Source organism: Physella acuta, unplaced genomic scaffold (assembly GCF_028476545.2).
Source record: "Physella acuta isolate Inbredline_101_S28 unplaced genomic scaffold, ASM2847654v3 ptg000314l, whole genome shotgun sequence".
Classification (NCBI taxonomy): domain Eukaryota; kingdom Metazoa; phylum Mollusca; class Gastropoda; family Physidae; genus Physella; species Physella acuta.
This window is the reverse complement of record NW_026731833.1, coordinates 482,647-507,968: the sequence shown is the minus strand read 5'-3', so window position 1 is coordinate 507,968 and position 25,322 is coordinate 482,647. Positions and strand designations below refer to the sequence as shown.

General features: G+C 32.9%; 1 protein-coding gene across 1 annotated transcript in view; it reads left to right on the top strand.

Moving 5' to 3' along the window:
• Positions 1-24,612, top strand: part of LOC131940256 (sushi, von Willebrand factor type A, EGF and pentraxin domain-containing protein 1) — a 30,059-nt gene extending 5,447 nt beyond the window's left edge. Inside the window, exons 4-31 of the mRNA XM_059298891.1 lie at positions 2,527-2,651; positions 3,101-3,289; positions 4,023-4,199; positions 4,409-4,651; positions 5,199-5,381; positions 6,434-6,607; positions 6,805-7,053; positions 7,434-7,643; positions 7,809-7,994; positions 9,499-9,728; positions 10,310-10,538; positions 12,063-12,224; positions 12,744-12,905; positions 13,115-13,346; positions 13,533-13,678; positions 16,125-16,277; positions 16,629-16,868; positions 17,903-18,076; positions 18,167-18,328; positions 18,529-18,681; positions 19,041-19,241; positions 19,559-19,762; positions 19,898-19,975; positions 20,105-20,287; positions 20,432-20,542; positions 22,665-22,817; positions 23,405-23,495; positions 24,483-24,612. Coding sequence (XP_059154874.1) covers positions 2,527-2,651; positions 3,101-3,289; positions 4,023-4,199; positions 4,409-4,651; positions 5,199-5,381; positions 6,434-6,607; positions 6,805-7,053; positions 7,434-7,643; positions 7,809-7,994; positions 9,499-9,728; positions 10,310-10,538; positions 12,063-12,224; positions 12,744-12,905; positions 13,115-13,346; positions 13,533-13,678; positions 16,125-16,277; positions 16,629-16,868; positions 17,903-18,076; positions 18,167-18,328; positions 18,529-18,681; positions 19,041-19,241; positions 19,559-19,762; positions 19,898-19,975; positions 20,105-20,287; positions 20,432-20,542; positions 22,665-22,817; positions 23,405-23,495; positions 24,483-24,561 — 4,879 coding nt within the window. The 3' untranslated portion in view covers positions 24,562-24,612. The remainder of the gene's footprint in view (positions 1-2,526; positions 2,652-3,100; positions 3,290-4,022; positions 4,200-4,408; positions 4,652-5,198; positions 5,382-6,433; positions 6,608-6,804; positions 7,054-7,433; positions 7,644-7,808; positions 7,995-9,498; positions 9,729-10,309; positions 10,539-12,062; positions 12,225-12,743; positions 12,906-13,114; positions 13,347-13,532; positions 13,679-16,124; positions 16,278-16,628; positions 16,869-17,902; positions 18,077-18,166; positions 18,329-18,528; positions 18,682-19,040; positions 19,242-19,558; positions 19,763-19,897; positions 19,976-20,104; positions 20,288-20,431; positions 20,543-22,664; positions 22,818-23,404; positions 23,496-24,482) is intronic.
• The last annotated feature ends 710 nt before the right edge of the window (positions 24,613-25,322 follow it).

Below are 25,322 nucleotides of genomic sequence, written 5' to 3'. Positions count from 1 at the left end.
GGCTGGTCTGTCGAGAGAGGCTGATTTGTTAAGAGAGGCTGGTCTGTTGAGAGAGGCTGGTCTGTTGAGAGAGGCTGGTATGTTGAGAGGGTGGTCTGTTGAGAGAGGCTGGTCTGTTGAGAGAATCTGGTCTGTTGAGAGAGGCTGGTCTGTTGAGAGAGGCTGGTATGTTAAAAGAGGCTGATCTGTTAAGAGAGGCTGGTCTGTCGAGAGAGGCTGATCTGTTAAGAGAGGCTGATCTGTTAAGAGATGCTGATCTGTTGAGAGAGGCTGGTCTGTTGAGAGAGGCTGGTCTGTTGAGAGAGGCTGATATGTTGAGAGAGGCTGGTCTGTCGAGAGAGGCTGATCTGTTAAGAGAGTCTGGTCTGTTGAGAGAGGCTGGTCTGTTATGTGGTAAGACTGGTCTGTTGTGAGAGGCTGGTATGTTGAGAGAGGTGGTATGTTGAGAGAGGCTGGTATGTTGGGAGAGGCTGGTGTGTTGAGATAGGCTTGTCTGTTGAAAAATTAATCATAAAAGCATTTACTAAAGACAACTAACCATGTCGTTGAACATGTACGCCAAACATTTTGTAACCTACCATATAAACATTTCTTAACACGTATCTAAACCCTCAATCTAAAGCTAGTAGTGAATTAACAATTATTAAATTTATTGCACATTCTTGTGGAAATATAATTCGAATTATATTGTTTTGATTGATATTTAGATTCTAGAATGAAGATCTAGTTTCAAAGCATTGTGTTAGCCTAAAAAATTGTAAACAAATCAGTTTGGTTATTGACAATCTGGAAATAGGCAATATTAAACAAATACTATATGTTTATTATTCTTTAAAATGATAAAATGTAATAGAATAGTTGAACATAATTAATCGAATATCCTTACCTATAAGTACTGTGACTGCTGTGCTGTAAAATTGTGTGATTGCGACGTGCGATTGCGTTCCCGATCAAAAGTGTACTGACAAATATAGCGATATTCGTTTTGCGCCGAGATTTTTAGCGCTAGAAATGATAGGCGGTTTGTTCAAATGATTATATCTCAATAATCATTCTACAGATTTCTCTAATATTTTCAGGCATTATGGGGAATCATATTGGCTTTTGATTTATGTAAAAAAAAGAAAATCGAATTTTTTTGAGTTAGACGGTTTGCGACCGAGACCATCGATATATATATTAGTTTCGTCACTGGCACCTTGATAGTGGTTTTGTAAATAATAAACAGATAACAGATCTAATACTGTAGTGATGTTATATAGTAGCTAAGACATGTTGTTGCGTAAAAAAATGTAAAAAATATCCACATAAGCTGTAGTGTGAAAGATAGGCAAACGTTCAAATCACTTCCATAAATTATTTCCCTTTTCAAATAGTCAAATCGGGGTGCTCATAGGCTCCTCTTTAATAGATTTGTAATAATTAAATTAAATAACAATTACTTATCTTAATTATTATTTTTAAAAAAGTACTAAAGAATGGTATAGTATAAAAATGAAATGTAGTTAAAATTAATAAAATAAATACAAAAAAATCATAAAAATAAACATAACACTAGACACCATTACTTAGACAAAGCTTCATGATTTATATACTTTTGACCGACATATTGATTAGATGTATTGAGGCAAACATAAATGAAAACAGGGATTTTCAAAACAGACTATTGCACTCACACACATGACATGTTGTTGTGATTAGATGTACTTTAATTTTTTTTTCAAAACCCGATCCGGCCAGAAATGACTATTCAATGTTCGTATTGTGTGTCTGTATATATGTGTATATATATATATATATATATATATATATATATATATATATATATATATATATATATATATATATATATATATTCATATATATATATACATATACATATATGGGGGCCCAACATTTTTTTTTGCGGGGTGGCCCATTTTTTCTAGTTCCGCCACTGATTAGCAATCTTATTTAGAAACATATAGAATCCTGTATATTTATATTTTCTAAGGTTTTTTCCTTAGTTGATTTTTAAATTGTGAAAAACAGTTTCTATTATGTTTATTTTATTAGTTTATATAACTAATCTTTCTTACATTTTATAGTAATCTATTTTTCTTCAAAAAAATTTAATAAAAGAAACTTTTATCAACGAGTTGACAAAATTACTAAATACAATTCTAGCAGATACTAAAATGCTGTTATTTACTACAAAAATATAATTTACTTTTGAAATATTTCCAAGTAAATTGTGTTGGAAAGTTACTTTTCAATGGAAAATTTAAGTTCCACCATTAAAAACATCGAGTGTTACTTTTCTTGATAGCCTACAGGCTAATAATAAATGTGTCCCATTTAAACGATTTGACTTTCTAGCGATAAAACAAAAATGTTACTAAATAAAAAATAAAACAAGTAGACGCTTTATGTCTAGAAACGGTAAAATACATAAAGCACAGAAAAAAGAAAAATGTATATAAATCAGCATAATAAAAATGCATCCTGAATGTATAAAACTACGTTGTTTTTTTTTTTTTAATTCAGTTACCAACAGACTCAAGGAAACCGGAATGGAACACAGCATGAAGAAGGTGGTCACTTGGTTACATACATGGCGACAGATAGGAATAACGCCATGGCAACCTGTTCGTTTACATTTAACGTAAAAGGTAAGCATTGAAATATCATATTTGTAACATTAACATACTTTCAATATTTAAGCTAACTAGTTCTAACATTTGAATCGAGAAATCTCATTTGAGCTGTAGCTGATCAATTCTCAGCTCTTTATCTAAAACGAAAGAAAATTGGTAAAGTAGAGACGTGTTGTCAAAATATTTGTTACATTGTAATGCTATAGAAACTTATGTATATTGCTATATTTCTCTAGGTTTTTTTGCAGGCCTAACTGAATTTTAAAACAAACATAATACATAAAAAAATAAAAAGCTCTTACAATAAAACAGACAATATTTATCCTCGTTAATTGTTTTGTTTTTAACATTTTAAATGCACACGATGAATGGTAACTCAACACTTATAATGTAGAAGATAACGTTAATGAAGTGTATTTCAAGTCACAAATTAAAGTTCATTAAAGATTAACATATTTCTTCAGTTCATCGATGTCCTATTGATTACATATCCTTGCTGCATGGAAAGGTTGAATGCTCACTCGAAGAAAACAAAAACATGTATGGCAGCATTTGCGCCTATTTTTGCGACGAAGGATATGAACTTGCAGGTTCTAAAATTTCCGAATGCTTGGAAAACGAAACATGGTCTACAGACAAACCAGTTTGCCAGGGTAAGTATGGCATATCTTAAAACGGTTGTATTTTAAGGTTTAAAATATTTGTATACAATTTGATTTATCCACTATGCGATTTTAATAAATGAACATGTCTTAAAGTAGGCTTAATAGTAAAAGTAGTGCACAACCCCTGTAAGTTATTTTACCCCGTCATTACTCAGTAGTAGATCGATCCCACCCCAACGTAATATCCAGTTAAACCTAAATCATATTTTCCCGTCGTGACCCAAAATCGATGTTTCGGGTTAGTAGTTGTTGGACCTAAATGCTGTTGTGCAATGTGTTCTTACTCTCTCTTAATATGTGGCATTGATTTATTTCACTGGTCTTTACTTTCTTCTCACCTTCGTCAAAGTTCACCTGCAGGATATTCGAAAAAAGATAAAAAAAACAATTTCCAAGGTTTCTAGTTTTTTAACTTCTATTCGTATTTCAAAGCAAAATATCGCTCGTACGTAACAAAAAATATCCCGTAAGTTAACGACTCGTATATATCGTAGCAGCTGGTGCCTAAACACAATGTTGTATTATTACAAACATTAAGTCAAATTTTTACCTAATAAAACAATCATACTTTAGTTATAAACTCACATAATCAAATGAAACAAAACCTAAAATTATTCACATTCTAGACTTAAAACGATATTGAGCTCAAATAATCATTACGTAACATAACGTAACCTAAATTTACCCTATACTAACGTAATTTCCATGAATAACGTTACAGCGATTTCATGTGGACCGCCACCTAAAGTGCAAAGAGGATCATTTTCATGTGAAGACCCCAGCTTTTATTTTCGTACTGTATGTGCTATAACGTGTGACCTTGGCTATGAAACTGACAAAATCGACTCTATAAGATGTCAGTCAAACAAAGATTGGACAGTCCCCGGCATTTGCAAAGGTAAATAGTGCCATAAGCTTACATTATAACAGAATATCACATTTTACCTTCTTTTAAAAATTTGACATTTATCAACAGATGTCTTGTGTGTTTTGCTTTATTAAGTGATATTGATATCGCGTTTGTAATATTATATTATATATATATATATATATATATATATATATATATATATATATATATATATATATATATTGCTTTACCCTCAGACGTTTCTCCGCCTACAATTGACTGCACTCCTGACGTGGAGACCTTTTCAGGCCCTAAGCTAGGTGATGTAATCGTTACCTGGAACCCGCCTGTAACTCAGGACAATTCTGGATATCCCGTGAATGTTACTAGCAATTTTAAATCGGGTTCGACTTTTGCAGTGGGGACAACGTCTGTCATTTTTACAGCCGCCGATGCTTCGAATAACATTGCCATATGTAGAAAGCTAGTTCATATAAGAGGTAAGTTGATAAATGGAAACAGTTTAGAATCTAGCATGTCTAATGTGAAAAAAATAAGACATTACTGGCTATAACCGACATACGTACGCAACGCCCCGTGTAAATACATTGTGACGTAGATGTCTATACGAAAGTGTGTAGGCACGGAGAGAGTGTGTGTGAGAGTGATCTCCCCTTGAAAGTAGTGTGCTAGAATCAAAATAAGTGTGTAATCGGAGTGTGTAAGCCGTGTAGTGTGGAGTAAACGTCGTGTACCTGCTAGTCAGTGTTTCTTCTTGTGATGTGTTAGTCTTATTGATGATAATTATACACCCATTAAACAGATTCTCGTTGTGAAGTGTATTACTTTAAAATTGTTACACTTGGCTTCAAGGAACCCAAAATACATTGTTTATGTAGTCTACCGACAAATTTTCAAATATTAAGCTTTTTAAAGGGGGGGGGGGGGGTTCAAAGCCACAATATATATATATATATATATATATATATATATATATATATATATATATATATTTATATATATATATATATATATATTACATTTTAGTTCAGCGGTGCCCTGAATATGTAGCAACAAATAACTCTGATGTAAGCTGTTCTCATGGAAATGCATATGGCTCTGTTTGCACAACGACTTGCCAACAGGCTTACGAGCTGACAAACCTAGAGGCTTCAAGTCAAATGTGTCTTGAAGATCAGACATGGGACGGAGAAACACCTACTTGCTTACGTAAGGATATAATATAGTGCCTTTATTGTAATGGATTGACGATAGAAGCATGTGGTTGTATATAAAACGTTTATTGGCCTTCAACTACATGATGATAACGAGAGAGGGCGGAAGTGACGAGAGACAAAGATATATATACATGTAAGGGACATCACTCAAGATAACAGTATAAATATAATACTAATACAAGAAGAGTGAATTCCCTTGACTTCACAAGTCTCACTATATTACATTTATTTTCTTTAAAATCTTACAAGAACGTGTTTTTAAGTTATTCAAGGCCTTATTCAAGTCCAGATATTATTTTAAAATATTAATATTAAAACAAACACCTTTTTACATTTCGTTATAAGTTTACAATGTCTGTTTGTATGATTGCATGACATCGTGTTCCTCTTTAATCAACTACTGACCAAGAGAATTCGTTCAAACTATACCGATACATTTTCACAGATTACACTATTAATACTTTTTCAAATAATTGATCATTAGATTAGTCACTAAACTTTAATTCAAAGATTATGAAATTAAACAACAAAAGGGGAAATAGCAAGATTAAATAATATCTAGAGCTTGATTAGCTAGCTCCGTTTACGGCTGGTTGGTGAGTTTTAGTCTTCCGCGATTTATAATGTGGTCCATAATTATTTGGGTTTTACAACAAGTAATGTACGTGGTTTCTGATGTATAAAGAATTAAAAAAATATTAAATCAAATATAAAAAACCCTTTATAATAATAGTCTTTTTAAATTAATTTTAAAAATTAGAAATTTATTAAACTTGCTTTCATTAAAAAGACGTATCCTAGGGCGTTTGTTTTTAATATATTTTTGAAAAGAATTTTAAAATGCAAAATAAATGAACGCATCCACAGAAATAAAAGTATTTTAAAATGCTAAATTATAATAAATTACACATTGGAACCCCTTCTCCTTGTTTCGGCATATGAATATTCACAACTGCTCTGACATAAATATAAACAATACGCAATATTGAGAATGTAAAATTCTATAACATTACACACCATATATAATATACTTTTTATTTTTAGCCAGAACCTGTACAAGTCCACCAGTCATAGCCAATGGTAACTTCTCGTGTCCAAGCGGTATGAGGTACCAGGATGTGTGTACAATCAGCTGTAACCAAGGCTTCACTGCCCAGCCTCCTCTGACCATCACGTGTAACATTAACATAGAATGGTCACAGACTGGATCATGTCTAGGTATTAATGATAACACATTTGCATTTTTGTCATGAAAATTCAAAATTAAACTATGTATTAACTTTAATGTAGATTGACAATTTTAAATTAATCCATCATGAAAAAGCCATTAACAGGGTAGATAAAAAATAAATAATAATGTACATTATCAGAACCAGTAATTTTTTTTAAAAGAAAAATTGTTTCGTTTTATAAAGACACACAAGCACCAACATTTCCTGATGGATGTCCAGCAAGTTTTGAAGTTGAAGCCGCCAGTCTAGGAGAGCCTACTTATGTGAACTACACTCTACCAAAAGCTACAGACAATTCAAATGAACCTGTTGTTTTACTTGGCAACCCAATCTCCGGCTCAGCTTTTGATATTGGCACTAGCACAGTGACTGTAACTGCCACAGATAGACAAGGGAACTCTGCTAACTGTACATTTTATTTTAATGTAAAATGTAAGTCTCAACATTGGTCCTGTATTTTCTCATGTATATAAATATACAATAGTTATTTTAACGTCTAAATAATAAAAATATATTTTATAATAAGTATAGTTCATTTATAATATATACAGTTATTATGTGTATGGTTATTTTTGTTTTCAAAAATATGTTGAACAAAAAAAAGAGCAGCTAATTTAAAAAAAATATATATAACCGATGGTGAGCTTAGCATTTTAAAATTTTGTAGCTCTTGGCTAACAAATGGTTAAAAAAAGTGTTGATCCATCATAAAATATGTAATAAATGTAACTTGTCATACATCGTTTGAGCTCAACGAATGCATGGAAACGTTTTCCACAAGTAATATTTTCATACATTTTTTGATAAACCAGATTCCACATGTAATGAACCAAAAATAGATACATCAGGCAAAGTGCTAGTAGCCTACAGTTGTCCAAACCAGTATGTGTATGGCGCTAGCTGTCTGCTGAATTGTACGGATGGTAACCCAATCCAAGGTCCCAGCTCCATCAAATGTGACAAGAATTCAACTGGTCTGGTTCAGTGGGCGTGGCCAGGAAACGTCAAGCCATACTGCAATAGTAGGGAAAATAACAAATAATTAAAAAACATTTTTTTCATATCGTAAAATTAAATTAAATTTGTGATATAATGACTAGATGATGAAATGTTGAATGTTATTTAAAATCTACGTTTAAAAATCTAATGTTAATTATAATCTCAAAGCTGATCATTTACTTATATAGCTCAAACGTGCCCAAAGTTAACCAGTCCATTAAATGGAGCTTTATCGTGTGATGGATTTGGTGTGGGTAGTGAAATGTGTTTCATCATGTGTAACATCAACTTCACCTACCCTGCATCAGCACCTGACCAATACACTTGTTCTAAGGGAAAGTGGGTTCCTTACACGTATATTCCAGGATGCACAGGTTTGGCATTAAAAATTACGTTTACATATTTTTAAGATGTTAAACTTTTAATACGCTGTAATGTTGAAAATCAAAACATCTATATTCAAAAAGTAATACTGAAAAAACAGAAACATGTCTTGTTGTTTTTTTTTTTTTTCAAATACATTCTGGTTCATCAATTTGGTCTTTATTTAAAAGCAAAAGATAAATTGATCTTCCAAGTAGCAAATTTAAATTTTAAATCCTATAAGTAGGTTACTATTCACTTTTAGCGGTATCCTGTAATCGGAAATCGTACTCAATGCTATGTACTTCACGACCTTCAGAGATGGATATGTTATATCTTATCCTCATAAAGCAAAATATTCTAAAACCTATGGAATTTCCCATTCACCTTAATGTTTAACAGTTATATATACGAATATAAGAAAACATTTAGAGGAGTCCTCTCCAGCTTAAATTATGTGGAAGCTCATTTGTGATCCAATTAGCATCATATAGATTAAATGTATGAAATATAATAAGATACCAGGATTAATGTGATTTGTAATGTTTCCGCTGTAGCTTATTTATTCAGCTAAATGTTATGCTTTTAAAACATGTGATTAAATGTATGTAATTTATAGAATTAATTTTCATATAGTCTACTATAATTATATTGTGTACGAGCTGACCCGCGACGTAATATACGCCGCTATCTAGTTGTTTTATGTTCTACTAATCAGCAATTCATAATTTGTGAATTCAACACTACCCCCTCCCACCCCCCCCTGCTCCCGCCCAGTGAAAGCAGCCGTTTACCGACAAAGAAAAGATCAAATAGTTTAATACTAAATTATCTGCCCCTACTAGCCGTAACTAAACAGGCTCTACGATTGTAAACATTTGGTGTGAACCAGAGCTCACCTGACAGGTGGGGATGAGGGTGGTGGCTAAGCTGCGTGGTGTTATCTATGGTATCAATGAAGAGAATTATATATATACGAGCCGACCCGCGGCGTTTCACAAGTCGCTATTTAGTTTTATTTTCTACTTTTCAGTAATTCATAATTTGTGAATTCGACAGTACCAATGCTGTCACTGAAAATATTTGCTGTTGAACACTATACCCTCCTTTCCCCTAACTCCCCCCCCCCCGTGAAAGCAGCCTCCTTTTAGTTACCTCCCCTAAGTTTAAAATAGTTTCAAACTAAATTATCTGCCCCTAATAGACGTCTCTAAACCCGGCTCTACGATTGTAAACATTTAGCGTGAACCAAAGCTCATCAGACCATGCAGGGGTGGGGGTGGGAGGGATATGTCTAGAGAGAAAGAGAGGGGGCTGTTAGGCGAGCTTATAGCTTGGTGTTTTCTAAGTTCTCCAAGAAGAGAGTTATATATATATATATATATAGATAGATTCTTTTAAAACTCAATAAAAACTAAAAACTTGGTGTCCTTGAATTGCACGATATACAGATATTTCTTCACTGCATATAATATTTTCCACTAATAAATCTTTTTCCATCAATTTAAATTTCAGCTCGTCGTCAGCCATCAGAAGCATTGACCAAGCCCAGCTTCTACTATTATTCTGCTGACTGCAGTGCAAACAGCAGTCAAATCAAAGACAATTTTCTTCTCATCCTAAACGATGTGGGATTATCAGATGTATGTGGTGATGATGGTTGCGTAGTAAATTCAGTCGAAATTACGTGTGGACCAATTACACAAAGAAGAAAGAAAAAAGACACTCAGCCTTTCCTGTATGAAGTAAGACTGACGATTATTTACAGTGTGGACTTATTAAGTAACACAACTCACACCTCACTCCACGAAACACACCTTATCACTACATACACCACAGCACATAAGACACGAAGTAGACAAAACCACACAACACCCCGCCACACACCTCGAAACACACTACACAACCACGCACCCCAAAACTACATCCCAAACTATTCTTCACACTGCCTAATAACACCCCGGAATCTGAAAAACAACGCCCACTTCCCACCCCACACTTAAATGAAACCACCTCAAACTCCACACACATTTATATATATATATATATATATATATATATATATATATATATATATATATGTCGGTGAACTGTAGAAACAACCATTTTACGCACATTTTGCAACACAGTAACTGGATCTTCCTACTATTACCACATCTCTACCTCATTTATCTGCCTATAATAGCAGCTATACTAATAATTCAAATTTGAATTACAGTAATAAGCTATCATACTGTTAATAATTAGACTTTTTATGCTGAGTTTAAGCAGCTATCAAAACAATGCATTCGAACAAAATACAGGCGATGTTGAACTATAATTTCAGATTAAAGCTGTTATTAGCTTGGGTAATTATAAGGATCAAACCAGTCCAGATGAAACACAAATTTTCTATCAAAATATTGTAGACGGCGTGAATAATCAGATTTTAAGTGCATCTGATTCTGGAAAATTTAACATGCCAAATGTTGGAACATTTGATTCCTTTAAAAGTGGAGAAATGGATTTTCGTTGTGAACCAGGAAAACAAATTGTTTACACAAAAATGTCGTGCGGTAGGTAGCTGATTTGTTTTTATCTAAGTACCCAGAATATTTGAAAACGCAATCTCTCTTTTTCTTTTTCGTTCTTAATTTTTAGTGTTGGATTCCCTCCAACACTATACGTGTCAACTGGTTATGCGCCATACAAGCCGTTGATTCCGATTTCAGCCTGGTTTTTTTGTTTTTGCTTCCATGTCTTTGTTCAACCAAGAACAAACTACAAGGCAGCAGTTGTTTGATTTTGGAGTTTTCTAACTTGGATGAGTGGCTATCCCCGCTATGAGCCTGATCTGCCCGGGGGTCCGAAATCCGGACTTATCGGTTTAGCAACCATGAGCTTAACCAACTCAACCAAGCCGACTTCCTTTAAAATTACTTCTTATAGAAAAAAATAATATTTATATTTCAATAGCCATTCTTTTATAAATAATTTGACGGCAAAACCATATGACCGCTTGCTTGGCTACGACCCTCACCAGCTTGGTATTTGTTATCGCAGCGTGGTTAGCGGACGTTTATTGCAGTTTCACCGTTCTCTCAGAAATTTTTGACTGATTAAACGTATGGTTCAGTATATATAAAGGGATAATATCCTAAACTCGCTCCCAAATATTTTTGGGGTGGCGGCTGCGACACGGGTTGAACAGGAACCCATCTGTATCTTCTTAACAACCAATGGGTTTTGTATTTTTACATAGTTTTAAACTCTACCATTTTATAACTCATATTATAATATGAATGTTATGGTGCAGTGTTTTTTTTTTTAAGTTTACTGAGTTGTAGTCGTACTAGTATAAAAAAGCAACTAATACTTTTATTACTCGCCGTAAACTGCTTGTATTTAAGTTTCGCTTAGTCAATAGACCTTGTTGCTGTTTTTGATTTCGCGCCCGAAATCTTGAAAAAACAAGGGATCTTCAGAAAATATTATCGTTACCTATTACTGCAAAATTTACTAGCTACTGATTTATTATTATTGTCATTAGTTCTGAATAGTGAAAAATGTAACCCGACTTAGTTTTACGTGGCATTTTAAAAAGTTCCATTTTGTAAAAAATACATTAGTTTATAACAACACAGAGAATAAAGTTGACCATAATTATATGTATCACAATTTATATAAATTAACTCAAATTAGGGAAGTGGTTTAGACACTTGTATTGGTTGAAATATATTATACTTATTGTGTGTTTGTATCATGCGCGTAATGGTGTACTTTTATAATGTAATGTTGTAAACGGATTAATGTCAGAATAATGTATTGAGACTACGTTAGCACTTTGAACAGATATTTGAAATTCTTCATTTTACTACTAATACAACCATTTTTCTTTTTGCCATACATATTGCATTTTAATATTTCAATACTTTATGTTTTCAATCATTAACATATAATATAAAAGGCAAATTAGTATTAACGTTGCCCAAATAGTTTTATTTAAAATAAGTAGAACTAATGTTGCTTCTAGAATCATGTACTTTTTTACTTTTTTTCAAACCGTCACAATTCACGTTCGATTTATGAAATTAAATCAGCCGGGTGTGGGCAAGGCTATGCTTTCAACAATGCAACGGGAGTGTGTGATAAATGCCCTCAAGGAACCTACCAGGATCAGGAAATATCCTTTAGATGTACTCCATGTCCAGAAGGTACAACAACCACCGAAAATATGGCCAGATCTTTAGCTGACTGTCAGAGTAAGATGTTCTTTTTTTAACATTCTGCTAACCTAAATAACTATTAAAAGTTAATTAATAAAGGAAAATATTGCTACTGTTTCTACTTAAAGTAAAATATACTAGTAGATGCAAAATAAGCTGTGCAAATTAATATATGTAGAACATTGTAAAATAATTATATGTTTATTTGTAAAATAGCAGCTTTCAGCTACAGAGCTCTTATCCGCTTCTCTTATTGGCATTGTATGCTTTGATAGGTCACAGTGTGTGTATATGTTTTGTTAAATATCAATCACATTTGTTTTCTAAAATAATAATATCAGTTATACATTTTACTTGTATAAGTATCATGTGGACCTGATGCATTGCTATTTAATTATTTGTGTTTGTTGCATGCATCAATTTAAGTTGTATGAAAATATTTTTTGTGGTTGCAGCTACGGGCCAAATGTGCCTCAAAACCACCATTTTATGTATCCGATGCCTGATACGTCTTTGCCTAGCTTAAATCATTCAGTTTATTTTTTATGGTTATAGATCTGTGCTTACCTGGTCAGTACTCATCATCGGGAATCGAACGCTGTAACCCTTGTCCCGAAGGAACGTACACATCTCTGTATGGTACAAAGCAATGTACACTTTGTCCATATGGGATGACCACAGCATCAACTGGAGCATCTTCACTTCAATATTGTTTTTGTAAACAGACCTTATACTTTGTCGTACTATAAAAATTTCTTCAGTCATATTTTAGAGTAAACTATTTTCTTTGTAGTTGGCTCTATAGCATACAAAATGTAGGCCTACTTTTGATTATTTTACTTATCAACTTAAAGCTTGGTTATTTTTCTTTACATATCATTTTATATATAAAAATATGTTTAAAAATCAACAATGTTATTCCCTAGTTGTCAACATCAGGTTGACTCAGAGTACTTCTAAACCAGCCATTCAAATTTTTGATGACATGACCAGAGCATTTACATTCATGACCTGGATCTCTGATGCAACAACACTCCAAAAATCTTTCTTGAAGTTTTCGATAAAACCCACGCCTAGCTCTTCAAATGCTGCTTTGGTAATAGACACAGTTGTACTTGAAATACAACGCAGTACAGATGTTACCAACAGGAAACTCATGTAATTCATGTTCGTTTTTAGTATCTCGAACAATTTTCATTAAGTTATTTAAATTATTTAAATGATTTAAGATTTAACTAGAATTTTAAAGAGAAACCTATATACTACATGTAACATTTATTATAAAAGATGCTAAAACTCATACAGAATTTTTTTTAAATAATTTTTTTTTCTTTTAATTCTCAGAAAATGGAACCACGTTGCACTGGTGTACACGTCAGGAAATTTAACTCTTTTCGTTAATGGACAAAGAATAGAAAATGTTAACAAAGTCATTGTTACAAAATTGGCTCAAAAAGACATTCGTTTTCAAGGTTCACTTGAACTAAAATGTAGGAAAAATGTTATTTTCAAAAGATTAATTATTTATTAAGTTACAAGACTAAGAGAGAGAGAGAGAGAGAGAGAGAGAGAGAGAGAGAGAGATAGAGAGAAAGAGAGATAGAGAACGAGATAGAGATAGAGGTACAGGTAGAGGTAGAGATATAGATAGAGATAGAGATAGAGGTAGAAATAAAGATAGAAATAGAGATGGAGATGGAGATGGAGAAGAGATAGAGATAGAGATAGAGATAGAGATAGAGATAGAGATAGAGGTACAGGTAGAGGTAGAGATAGAGATAGAGATAGAGATAGAGATAGAGATAGAGATAGAGATAGAGATAGAGATGGAGATGGAGATGGAGAAGAGATAGAGACAGAGACAGAGATAGAGATAGAGATAGAGATAGAGATAGAGATAGAGATAGAGATAGAGATAGAGATAGAGATAGAGATAGAGATAGAGATAGAGATGGAGATGGAGATGGAGATGGAGATGGAGATGGAGATGGAGATGGAGATGGAGAAGAGATAGAGATAGAGATAGAGATAGAGATAGAGACAGAGACAGAGATAGAGTTAGAGATAGAGATAGAGATAGAGATAGAGATAGAGATAGAGATAGAGATAGAGATAGAGATAGATATAGAGACAGAGACAGAGATAGAGTTAGAGATAGAGATAGAGATAGAGATAGAGATAGAGATAGAGATAGAGATAGAGATAGAGATAGAGATAGAGATAGAGATAGAGATAGAGATAGAGATAGAGATAGAGATAGAGATAGAGATAGAGATAGAGACAGAGACAGAGTTAGAGATAGAGATAGAGATAGAGATAGAGATAGAGATAGAGATAGAGATAGAGATAGAGATAGAGATAGAGATAGAGATAGAGATAGAGATAGAGATAGAGATAGAGATAGAGATAGAGATAGAGATAGAGATAGAGATAGAGATAGAGATAGAGATAGAGATAGAGATAGAGATAGAGATAGAGATAGAGATAGAGATAGAGATAGAGATAGAGATAGAGATAGAGATAGAGATAGAGATAGAGATAGAGATAGAGATAGAGATAGAGATAGAGATAGAGATAGAGATAGAGATAGAGATAGAGATAGAGATAGAGATAGAGATAGAGATAGAGATAGAGATAGAGATAGAGATAGAGATAGAGATAGAGATAGAGATAGAGATAGAGATAGAGATAGAGATGGAGATGGAGATGGAGATGGAGATGGAGATGGAGATGGAGATGGAGATGGAGAAGAGATAGAGATAGAGATAGAGATAGAGATAGAGATAGAGACAGAGACAGAGATAGAGTTAGAGATAGAGATAGAGATAGAGATAGAGATAGAGATAGAGATAGAGATAGAGATAGAGATAGAGATAGATATAGAGACAGAGACAGAGATAGAGTTAGAGATAGAGATAGAGATAGAGATAGAGATAGAGATAGAGATAGAGATAGAGATAGAGATAGAGATAGAGATAGAGATAGAGATAGAGATAGAGATAGAGATAGAGACAGAGACAGAGTTAGAGATAGAGATAGAGATAGAGATAGAGATAGAGATAGAGATAGAGATAGAGATAGAGATAGAGATAGAGATAGAGATAGAGATAGAGATAGAGATAGAGATAGAGATAGAGATAGAGATAGAGATAGAGATAGAGATAGAGATAGAGATAGAGATAGAGATAGAGATAGAGATAGAGATAGAGATAGAGATAGAGATAGAGATAGAGATAGAGATAGAGATAGAGATAGAGATAGAGATAGAGATAGAGATAGAGATAGAGATAGAGATAGAGATAGAGATAGAGATAGAGATAGAGATAGAGATAGAGATAGAGATAGAGATAGAGATAGAGATAGAGATAGAGATAGAGATAGAGATAGAGATAGAGATAGAGATAGAGATAGAGATAGAGATAGAGATAGAGATAGAGATAGAGATAGAGATAGAGATAGAGATAGAGATAGAGATAGAGATAGAGATAGAGATAGAGATAGAGATAGAGATAGAGATAGAGATAGAGATAGAGATAGAGATAGAGATAGAGATAGAGATAGAGATAGAGATAGAGATAGAGATACTAAACTGACGTTGTTAATACTTTTTATTAAATAAAAAACCAGAAAGATGTAGTAGCCTATATTCATGTTTTCTGTGACGAAGGAGTATTGGTAGTTGAACGCCCTCAATAATGGTATGAAAAGGTGAAGAGCTCTCTCAATGCAATCTTAACACTAATACTAAAAGTCATAATTCTATCCAAATTTATACCCCAATCATATATATATATATATATATATATATATATATATATATATATATATATATATATATATATATATATATCTGCAACCGAACCCTCAACTGCACCAATACTCATGTGTACATCAGGATTTCACAGAATAATTCAATGATGTTTTCTTATTCAACAGCCGTAATAATTAGTGGAATCCAAATGACAAGAACAGCCTACACAGAATCCCAGATTAAAGAGTTCAGCACTTCATGTAACAAACAAGTAGACAATCATGTGCTGGCATTTAAACCATGGGAGTCTCTCATCATGACTAATAGTACTTGCAATGGTGAATTAGTTATATTTAATTTTGTTAATTTTATAACTGCTTTGTAGTGATCAATATTTACCAAATGTTTACCAAACATACTTACTGAAATAACAAAAACCAGATAAACTCTTTCTATAAAACACAATTGCAATATAAACTAATTTCAAAACGGACTTCAAATAAGTCCAATCTTACTGAATGCATTAAAACTTCAAAATGTGCATACATTTTTTTCAAATTTAATGCTGAACATCCTCTCAATTAATTAATAACATGTCTGCTAAGCTTTTTTTTTTAAATATGTTTAAACAGAAAGTATAGCTTTTATTTCTTTTTTTTTTTTTTTTTTTTTTTTTTTTTTTTTTGCAGATCGAGACATGTGTATTAATGAACCATGTGGTCAAAATGGCACTTGTATTTCTCAATCAGATAGTTATGTTTGTATTTGTGATGAGCTGTGGTCAGGAGATCGGTGTCAAAATGCCCCAGATTTCTGCCATGGGAATCTGTGTGCTAATGGATCAACATGCATTAATCAGCCTGAAAACAATGGCTATGAATGTTCTTGTCAGGATGGCTTTGCTGGTGTTCTTTGCAATGAGCGTAATCGTAAGTAAACAATAAAATAACAGAAACCCATCTGTATCTCCTTAACAGCGGATGGGTTTTGTATTTTTTACTTTGTTTTAAACTCTACCATTTTATAACTCAAATTGTAATATGAATGTTATCGAGTACAGTTTTTTATTTTAAGTTTACTGAGTTGTAGGCCATACAAGTATTAAAAAAACTAATATATTTATTACTCGCCGTAAATTGCTTGCATTGAAGTTTCACTTAGTCAATAGACCTTGTTGCTGTGTTTGATTTCTCGCCCGAAATCTTGAAAAAAACAAGTCTTAATACTTTATGCTCAACGTATATTCAAACAGTATGTAAGTGTTTTAAGACTATGGAGATAAATAATTTAATTTCGAGGGTCATCCATAAATTCACGTTTGTTTAACGATTTTTTAATCTTTTTTCCTTCCACTCCACACTGTCACACACCGTTACAAAAAGCCAGTCCCCACATCTAACAATGCGACATACCTCAGCCAAACAACTATTTCGGCTGAGCATGGGTCTGATCTCATTATCCTTTTATATCCTTAGGTCAAAGAATCAGATGAACTGTACTTCACCTGCACCGTGCCTCCTCCCCCCCCCCCCTCCCCCCAAGTCCGAAAAGCAACGTTATCACATCAGAACATTAATTGAAGTCTATAAATAGATTTATGTGCTTAGCATTTTGATAAAAAAAATATTGCTCTCTACATAAATACTTAGTTAAAAGCTATACACATAATGCAGACGCTCTTATCAAGCAATACAGACAAAAAATATACAAAGTTGTAAACAATAGTGACTTTTAGTAGAATGAAGATATCAGAACAAACTAAATCGTATTAATTACAATAAAACTCAGTGGCGCATTACTTATTTGTAGAAAATATTAAATTTCACTTGAAACGCAAAATATGTAACCTACTCTGATTGCGCAGAATACTTGTTCTCGTCTTTTTTTGTTTAAAATAACAACTAACTACGAATATTCTATGCAAATTAATTTATATTGTCTGCTTTAAAAAATATCAAATCAGACATTGTAAATGGTGAATGGGGATCATGGAGTCAGTGGTCAAGCTGCTCAGTGACCTGTGGATCTGGTGTTAAATCAAGATTACGATACTGTGACAGCCCTATGCCGGAAAATGGGGGAGACTTTTGCAAAGGCTCACAGGCTGAAACTGAAATCTGCAATACTGGCTGTGAAGGTAAGCCACAAGTGTATATATATATATATATATATATATATATATATATATATATATATATATATTTGTCTTAATATTTTGTTTGAGCAGATTGTAAGTGGAATGAGTGGACCCAATGGACATGTGATGTGACTTGCGGTTCCGGTACTGCAACTCGCACACGCTCTGTTGCATCAGTAGCGGTTAATGGTGGTCTGTCATGTCAGGGACCAAAGGTCAACACAAAACTATGTAAATTGGCAGTATGCCCAGGTACATGTTAAAATGCGATTCAGTTGACGTTATACTTTATTTCTTCTTATGAGTTATTTGCTGAAAATGTGTCTGTTTAAAATAATTTAAAGTTAGTTAAAGTATAAAGGATAATTTTTGTTGTCTCTACTATCAATACAAGTTATATCAGTGTTTGTGTTGCATTGAATTTTTAATTTGACTTTCTTTTAATGTACAAGTTGATGGAGGTTTTGGAGAATGGGGTGAGTGGAGCACCTGCAGCAGTAGCTGTGGAGGTGGTGTGTCAACCAGACAAAGGTCATGTGACAACCCAGCTCCAAGTCAAGGGGGAAAACCTTGTGACTCTACTCTAGCCAATGAAGCTCAGTCATGTAACAACCAAGAATGAATGTCGTGGTGTGTTGATTAACTACAAAAAATGAAAAACTGATCATATTATAGAACTTACTAATATATTTATTTTTAAGTTAAATAAAAAAGCATAGTCAGTTATAAAATCATTAGAAGTATAGATACAATCGTTATTTTCATTTTGTAATAAAACTTTGCTTGCTGTAACTTTGATTACAAATAGTTTATTACAAAATATATCATCACACATCGCAATTTTTAAAATTATAATTTCTATAATACGTAAACTCACGATTTCCCCTTTCTGCGTATAAAATATGGCTCTTTCAAATTTCATAGTTTCTAATAAAATTATTAATTCAAAATTGAGAATGTAAAGTACCAGAGCTCCGCGAAGGCCAGAAAGAATGGAATTGTTCAACGGACAACGCTGGCTTAATGACCTGTTTTGTTGTCTGTCAAGATGCTCTGATACTGATGCCGCATTTTGATTACAATTACCAATGTGGACCCACCAGTAACTACACATGGTCACAACAATCAAAGGATAACCCTGTTGGGCTTACACAAGCTTGCTCTGGTAATCTTCGCTTGTTGAGTAGATGAGACGTTGGTTATTTTTACAACTTGAACTTTTGCATATCCTTTAAAAAATTATTTTCTTTTGTTGAATTGCAAATATAACAAAGTACAATGTAAAAAGCCTGTCATTTATATATAATCGCGATTATTATTATCTTAAACCACGCAACATTATACATTGTTTTATTCTCTAAAAAATATAAACAATATTTTCTATTACATCTTTTGCTAGTTTCATTTGAGGTAAAAAATTGTAAAACGTATATCTAGTCGGATTATTTTTAAAAATTTTGAATTGGTTTTTGTTCCCTGTAGATAGAAAAATCCCGGAGTCTGTGTCACCCGTAATTACAACAACATTTATTGTTGACTGTAACAACCAACCAGATCCTGAGGCTTTGACAGCATCTGTCAATCAACAGTTGTCACAACAGGAATGTTTCAAAGCCGGAACCTGCGCTTTTACAATTGATACAAGTCCAGCTTGTAAACAGGGAACCAGGGCAAAAAAATCAGTTGGTAATTATCTAATTTTTACCAACTTCAAAATATAATTTTTTATTGTTTCAGCTTTATAAATAGATTTTTCTGTAATTAATCATTATTTTACCTTCTCGTTTATAATTTTATGTTGCTTTCACTTCTTTAATCAAGGAAGTATGGTTATGTTAACCCGATTAATATTTCCTGGTTACAACACTTCTGAATCCTCATACCTTGGTGGACAAACAGGTAGGTTGTTCAACATAAGAAAATAGTGAAATAATAAAAAATTTAAGTATATTTAATACTGATGTATTTTTAACAAAGACTTTCTTGCTTTTTTGTATACTTTGTTTATTTTTCAATATTATTCTACAGAAGAAGATGTACAGAAACAAATGAAACAGCTGACGGCTTTACAGCAAATGTTTGGGAATTTTATAAACAATAGCAACAACTTATCTGTTACAATTGATGGGGTGAAATACACAGGTATAATCCAAACAATGCATACATCAGTAACTTGTCATGATGGCTCCGGATTTGTGCAAGGGTTTTGTGGTATGTATGTCTTTTAATCAAATCCAATTTTGAAATAGGATGTTGTTGTGTGTTAAAAAACTCATATATTATATATATATATATATATATATATATATATATATATATATATATATATATATATATATATATTGTTTTTTTTAGTGGACTGTCCTGCTGGGACATACTCTGCTCAAAATGGATCTTGTGTGTACTGTGATAAGGGCATGTATCAGGACAAGCCTAAACAATTGAGTTGCATATCCTGTCCGCCAGGTAACAAGTAACAAGGAGTTACTGTTTTTAAAAAGCAAATGTCTTAAAAAATGTCAAAGCTGCTTTCGCTATTGTTAAATTGTTGATAAAGCATGTTTTAAAATAATGAATAAAGATTCGGTGAGAAGGATAAGCCTTGGCAGTGATGGCTAGCATTTGGAAAATTATTTAACAGAAAACTGTTCATACAATGTTATTTATACTTGTATGTAAAGTTTTGTCCGCGTAATGTAAACGGTACACAAACCGGTAGATACCACTTCCGGTTACCGGAGTTCGGTCAAAAGCTTTTACTGATACATATATATAGTGTAAAATATGTAAAAGATCTGATGATCAACCAAAGCTTTTGTGAAAGAACTCAAATTAGTTTATTTTTAAACTTATTTTCAGTGGATTTAAAAGCTTGCTGTTAAATATTATTATAAGCTTTTACTTAGTTCACAACGTCTGCTTGTGGGTTTGTGACAAATCTTGTAGCTCAAATTTGACCAAATTCTTAAGCAGCGATTTTGTTCAAATAAAGCGTAGGCCTATTTTCTTTCATTAGTAAAATCTTTTGTCGCTGAAATGTGTAAGAGATCTCATGAGCAACCAAAGCTTTTACTTAAGAAAGCAAATTCGCTTTATTTTCTTATTTTCAGTGCACTTAACAGCTTCTTGTTATAATTTTGTGTATCTTTGTTTTATTATTTTTTTCACTCTAATAAGTGTTTAGTTGATGATTAATCAGTTCAATATAAAATATCATTGCAACAGGGACGCTACTCTAACAATTATACAGTATATAACTTAGCTGGTTTTCTCCCCTGTATTTTTGTTTACATACTTTAATTACTAAAACATCAATAGTAACATACAATAAAGCCCCTAACATAAGGTAATCGGAAAAGTAAGTGCTTGATCCTAAAAGATATTGCTCCCAAGAATACATGTATGACAAACTTGTCAAAACAATTCACTTAACAAAAAGGCTCTCCAAACTTTTAGCTATTCCTTATTGATTGTCTAAAATTATCTTCATACCATGTTTATGACTTTTCCGTTTCTCCTATTATCTCTGAAGGTCCACTTAATACGATGCAATTATTTGAAAGAAGTCGCTTAATGAAGGGATGTTTCGTAACCAGGGAACAAATACCTTATTTCCAAAACAATTCTCACTGCTCACCCATCCATAAGGAATAAAGTAATTTAAGATTGAGACATGCATTGAACTGGTTAATAATCAAGTGTGTGTGAGGTACAGACTGGCCTAAAGATAGATTGCTAGACTGTTAAACCGAAAGTCTCGAGTTCGAACCCGGGTTCAAGTCAGTAGAAAGTCCATTAGTCCATTAAATTTAGAGAAGGTAAAGGCCCCATGGGGCAGTTAAAGTAGAATGTAGGGAACTTTAAAACATCAAGTGTGTTAAAAATTGCATTTCGGAAATTCCCCATATTATAATCACTTAAATTAGTCGTGTTTTACGTGTAAGCGATGGTAGTAGTAGTTATTATTGTAACCGGCTACATAAATAGAATTTTTTAAATATAATACTACACACAATCATGAATTATTTGAATTTACCTTTTTTTCACGATTTAATACAAATATTCATGTTCTCATTTAATTTGAAGAATACTAGTTTTTAGTACGAAAAAGAGCAGTTGATGACCTACTTTCACGCGCTAATATAATCAAGTTGTGTAGTGTTACATACATATATGACCCGATGTACTAGAAAAAGTAATTGTATCATTCAACATACTGATACATTTCTCGGTCGGTGTGATCTGACCCGTAAATCTCATGGTTGCTTAACCGAAATGTCCCAAGCTCAAACTACCGGGCAGAGTAGTCATGGGGACAACAACCCAACTGAGAGAGAAAACCCTACATTAAACTGCAGTCCAGTTTGTTCTTGGATGGACAACCTTAATGAAATCTATAATTGAGACCCGAAATACTGCGCATACAATTGAATGTGAAATTTTGTCTACCTAACTTTAATGGTAATCAAATTATCGGATTTTGAGAGACCGGAAATAGAGTACGTTAAGGTACCACTTCCGGTAAACAAAAATTGATCAGACTAATATATGAGATATTATTAATATACAATTGATTTTATGTGAACAGGTACAACAACATCAGGGAAAGGATCCTACTCTCTGGCCCACTGCGTGACTAACCCAATAACGTTTGCAGATGTTTACCCTTTCTTTGTTGAAGCTCCAATTAACATAGAGACTACAACTACTGTACATAAGTCAGATCATACTAGAGATAACGGTGGGTGTTATAGATGTGTTATTATGATTAAGTTTGTTTATAAACATTATGGTCAGAGTAGTTTCCCTTTTTGTTAATATTTAATATTGAGCATAAACTACACTCGTCTGGATATAGGAAACAACTGAAAATTTACACGTCTGTGAGATAATATATGGGCCTATACAATTACCATGTAATTCCAATGTATAGGCAGAGTATTATCATCATGATTTGCGACAAAACTCGTCCCCATAGTTTCCAAGTCTACCCCCCCCCCTCCCGAACGAAATGGACTTTGTACAGAAAACATATACTTTTACCAGTGTCCGCCTCCACCGAAAAGTGTTGTCCGCCACCCCCCTACCCCGAAAATATCAATTCCACCCCCCCCCACCCTCCGGAGAGAGAAATCTGGAAGAAACACTGCTCTTACCTGCCCCTCAAACTGTAACATAGGAGTTCATTGCCCTAACCAACAATAAGAAAAGAGAAATATACCTAATACAATATTAGTTCGATATGTAAATAAGAAATACATAAAATCATTATAAAATTATCATAGATGTAACGCAAATTGTACAAAATCTGGTATTTAATCATTACAGGTGCTAAAAATATACTTCTTGTGGCCACAGTAACTGGTACTTTTGCTTTCATTATTCTGCTGGGATTTGTCATCTTCTTCATAGTTAGAAGGTAAGTTAAATACAGTATATCTGGGACATCAGCGGTTTTATCGTGGTCAAGGCTGCATTCCGTCCCGAGCGACCTACTCTTTAAAATAACTGAGTACATAGGCCGTCAAAAAATCGGGGGATAGTGTCTTTCTGAGGGCTGGCCTCATATAGAACAATCGTAAAATTTACAGTTGAAACAATGTTTTGTCAAGTGTAAATGCTAAATTGTTGGAGGGTCAGGGTGGGGTGGAAAGACATCCTAAAGGACATCCGACCTATTGACTCCACTCTGAGTAGGCCTACTAGTAGAATATTGACCACATCTGTAGATGAATATAAAACAAATGTCTTGGGGAGACACTACAATCATGATCATTATTGTCACGTTTAGTTGATCAATATGTACACCACGTGCCATAAATTTCATACTACCGTCAAAATCACAATTGAAGCATGGAGGTAAAAATAGCACCATATATGTATATATATATATATATATATATATATATATATATATATATATATATATATATATATATATATATATATATATATATATATATATATATATATATATATATATATATATATATATATATATTCATTTTTGTTTTGCTATAAGGAATCCATTCAAATAAATTTTCTCGAATCAATTTTAATCACTGCTATATGGTTTGATATGGAACGGTTGGTGCAAGATCTAAATAATTATTTTAGTTGCCGAAACAAGTTAAAATGAACATGTGAATAATGTTATCATATGCTTAGATTTGAATAGACGCAGTAACCTCAAGGAAATAAAATTTGGTTAAATGCCCGTTAAAATGTTTAGACTAAATAACATGGATATAATATCGAGTGTAACTGTCTATTGTCATATTTTTCTGAAAAAAAGTTGCTTTTTAAAGTAATAAAACATGTTAAACTTAGTATTGAATCAAGTTTTGCTAAAATTGAGAACTGTTTAAATGTGTTAATAATGCACGTTTTTCATACAATTAAATAGATTCCGTTCGCCATTGGCCAGGACCACACCTGCAGAATATACTGAGCTGAAGGACGCTAACAGACGCTTTTTAAAATAAACTTCAAAGAAATATCTGCAATAAGTGTAACAAGGATTGTTTCATTTGTTATGAACATGTTTAAAATTTAAATATCTAACAGCAGATGAAGATCAAATCCCCCTTTTTTTTCAAAGAAACACATTTTAATGAAATACATTGCAGAGTTAAGTAAATGTTGACTTCAAGTCTACATATTTTTAAACAATGCACTACAAATTGCAGGGTTAAATAAATAAACATGTCCAGTAACATTCTTAACATTTTCCCTAACAATTTTAATAAAAATTATGAAAATTTCTTGTAAATGTTTGCCTTATTGGTTTTATTAGTTTACAATTGTATTAGCAATTACATTCAACACAACAAATCAAGCACAGACAGACAAGTATGCTTTAATATATTCTTAATAGATTATAGATATTTTAACTTCTATATTTTTACTATGAACTTTACAATTTATTATTTACACTTACTTCTTTTTCACTTTTGTAGCTTTTTTTTTTGTATGTGACGCAGTTAAAATATAATGTGGACTATACTACTAATGTTCTGTTTCAATATTTCGTCATAGGATAGGAAAGTGGGGTCAGCACTTTGCAGGGGCGGAACCACAGGACCGCCCGACCTAGAAAATGCGGGAGGTGGGGGGGGGGGGGGGGGGGGGAATGGGGCAAGCAGTTTATAGGTCCCAAAATCCGATACAAAAATTATATTTTTTCCTTGCATTTTGATAGTGGTTTTGTTTAAATTTAAAATGAAGAAGTAAAGAGTAGAGATTG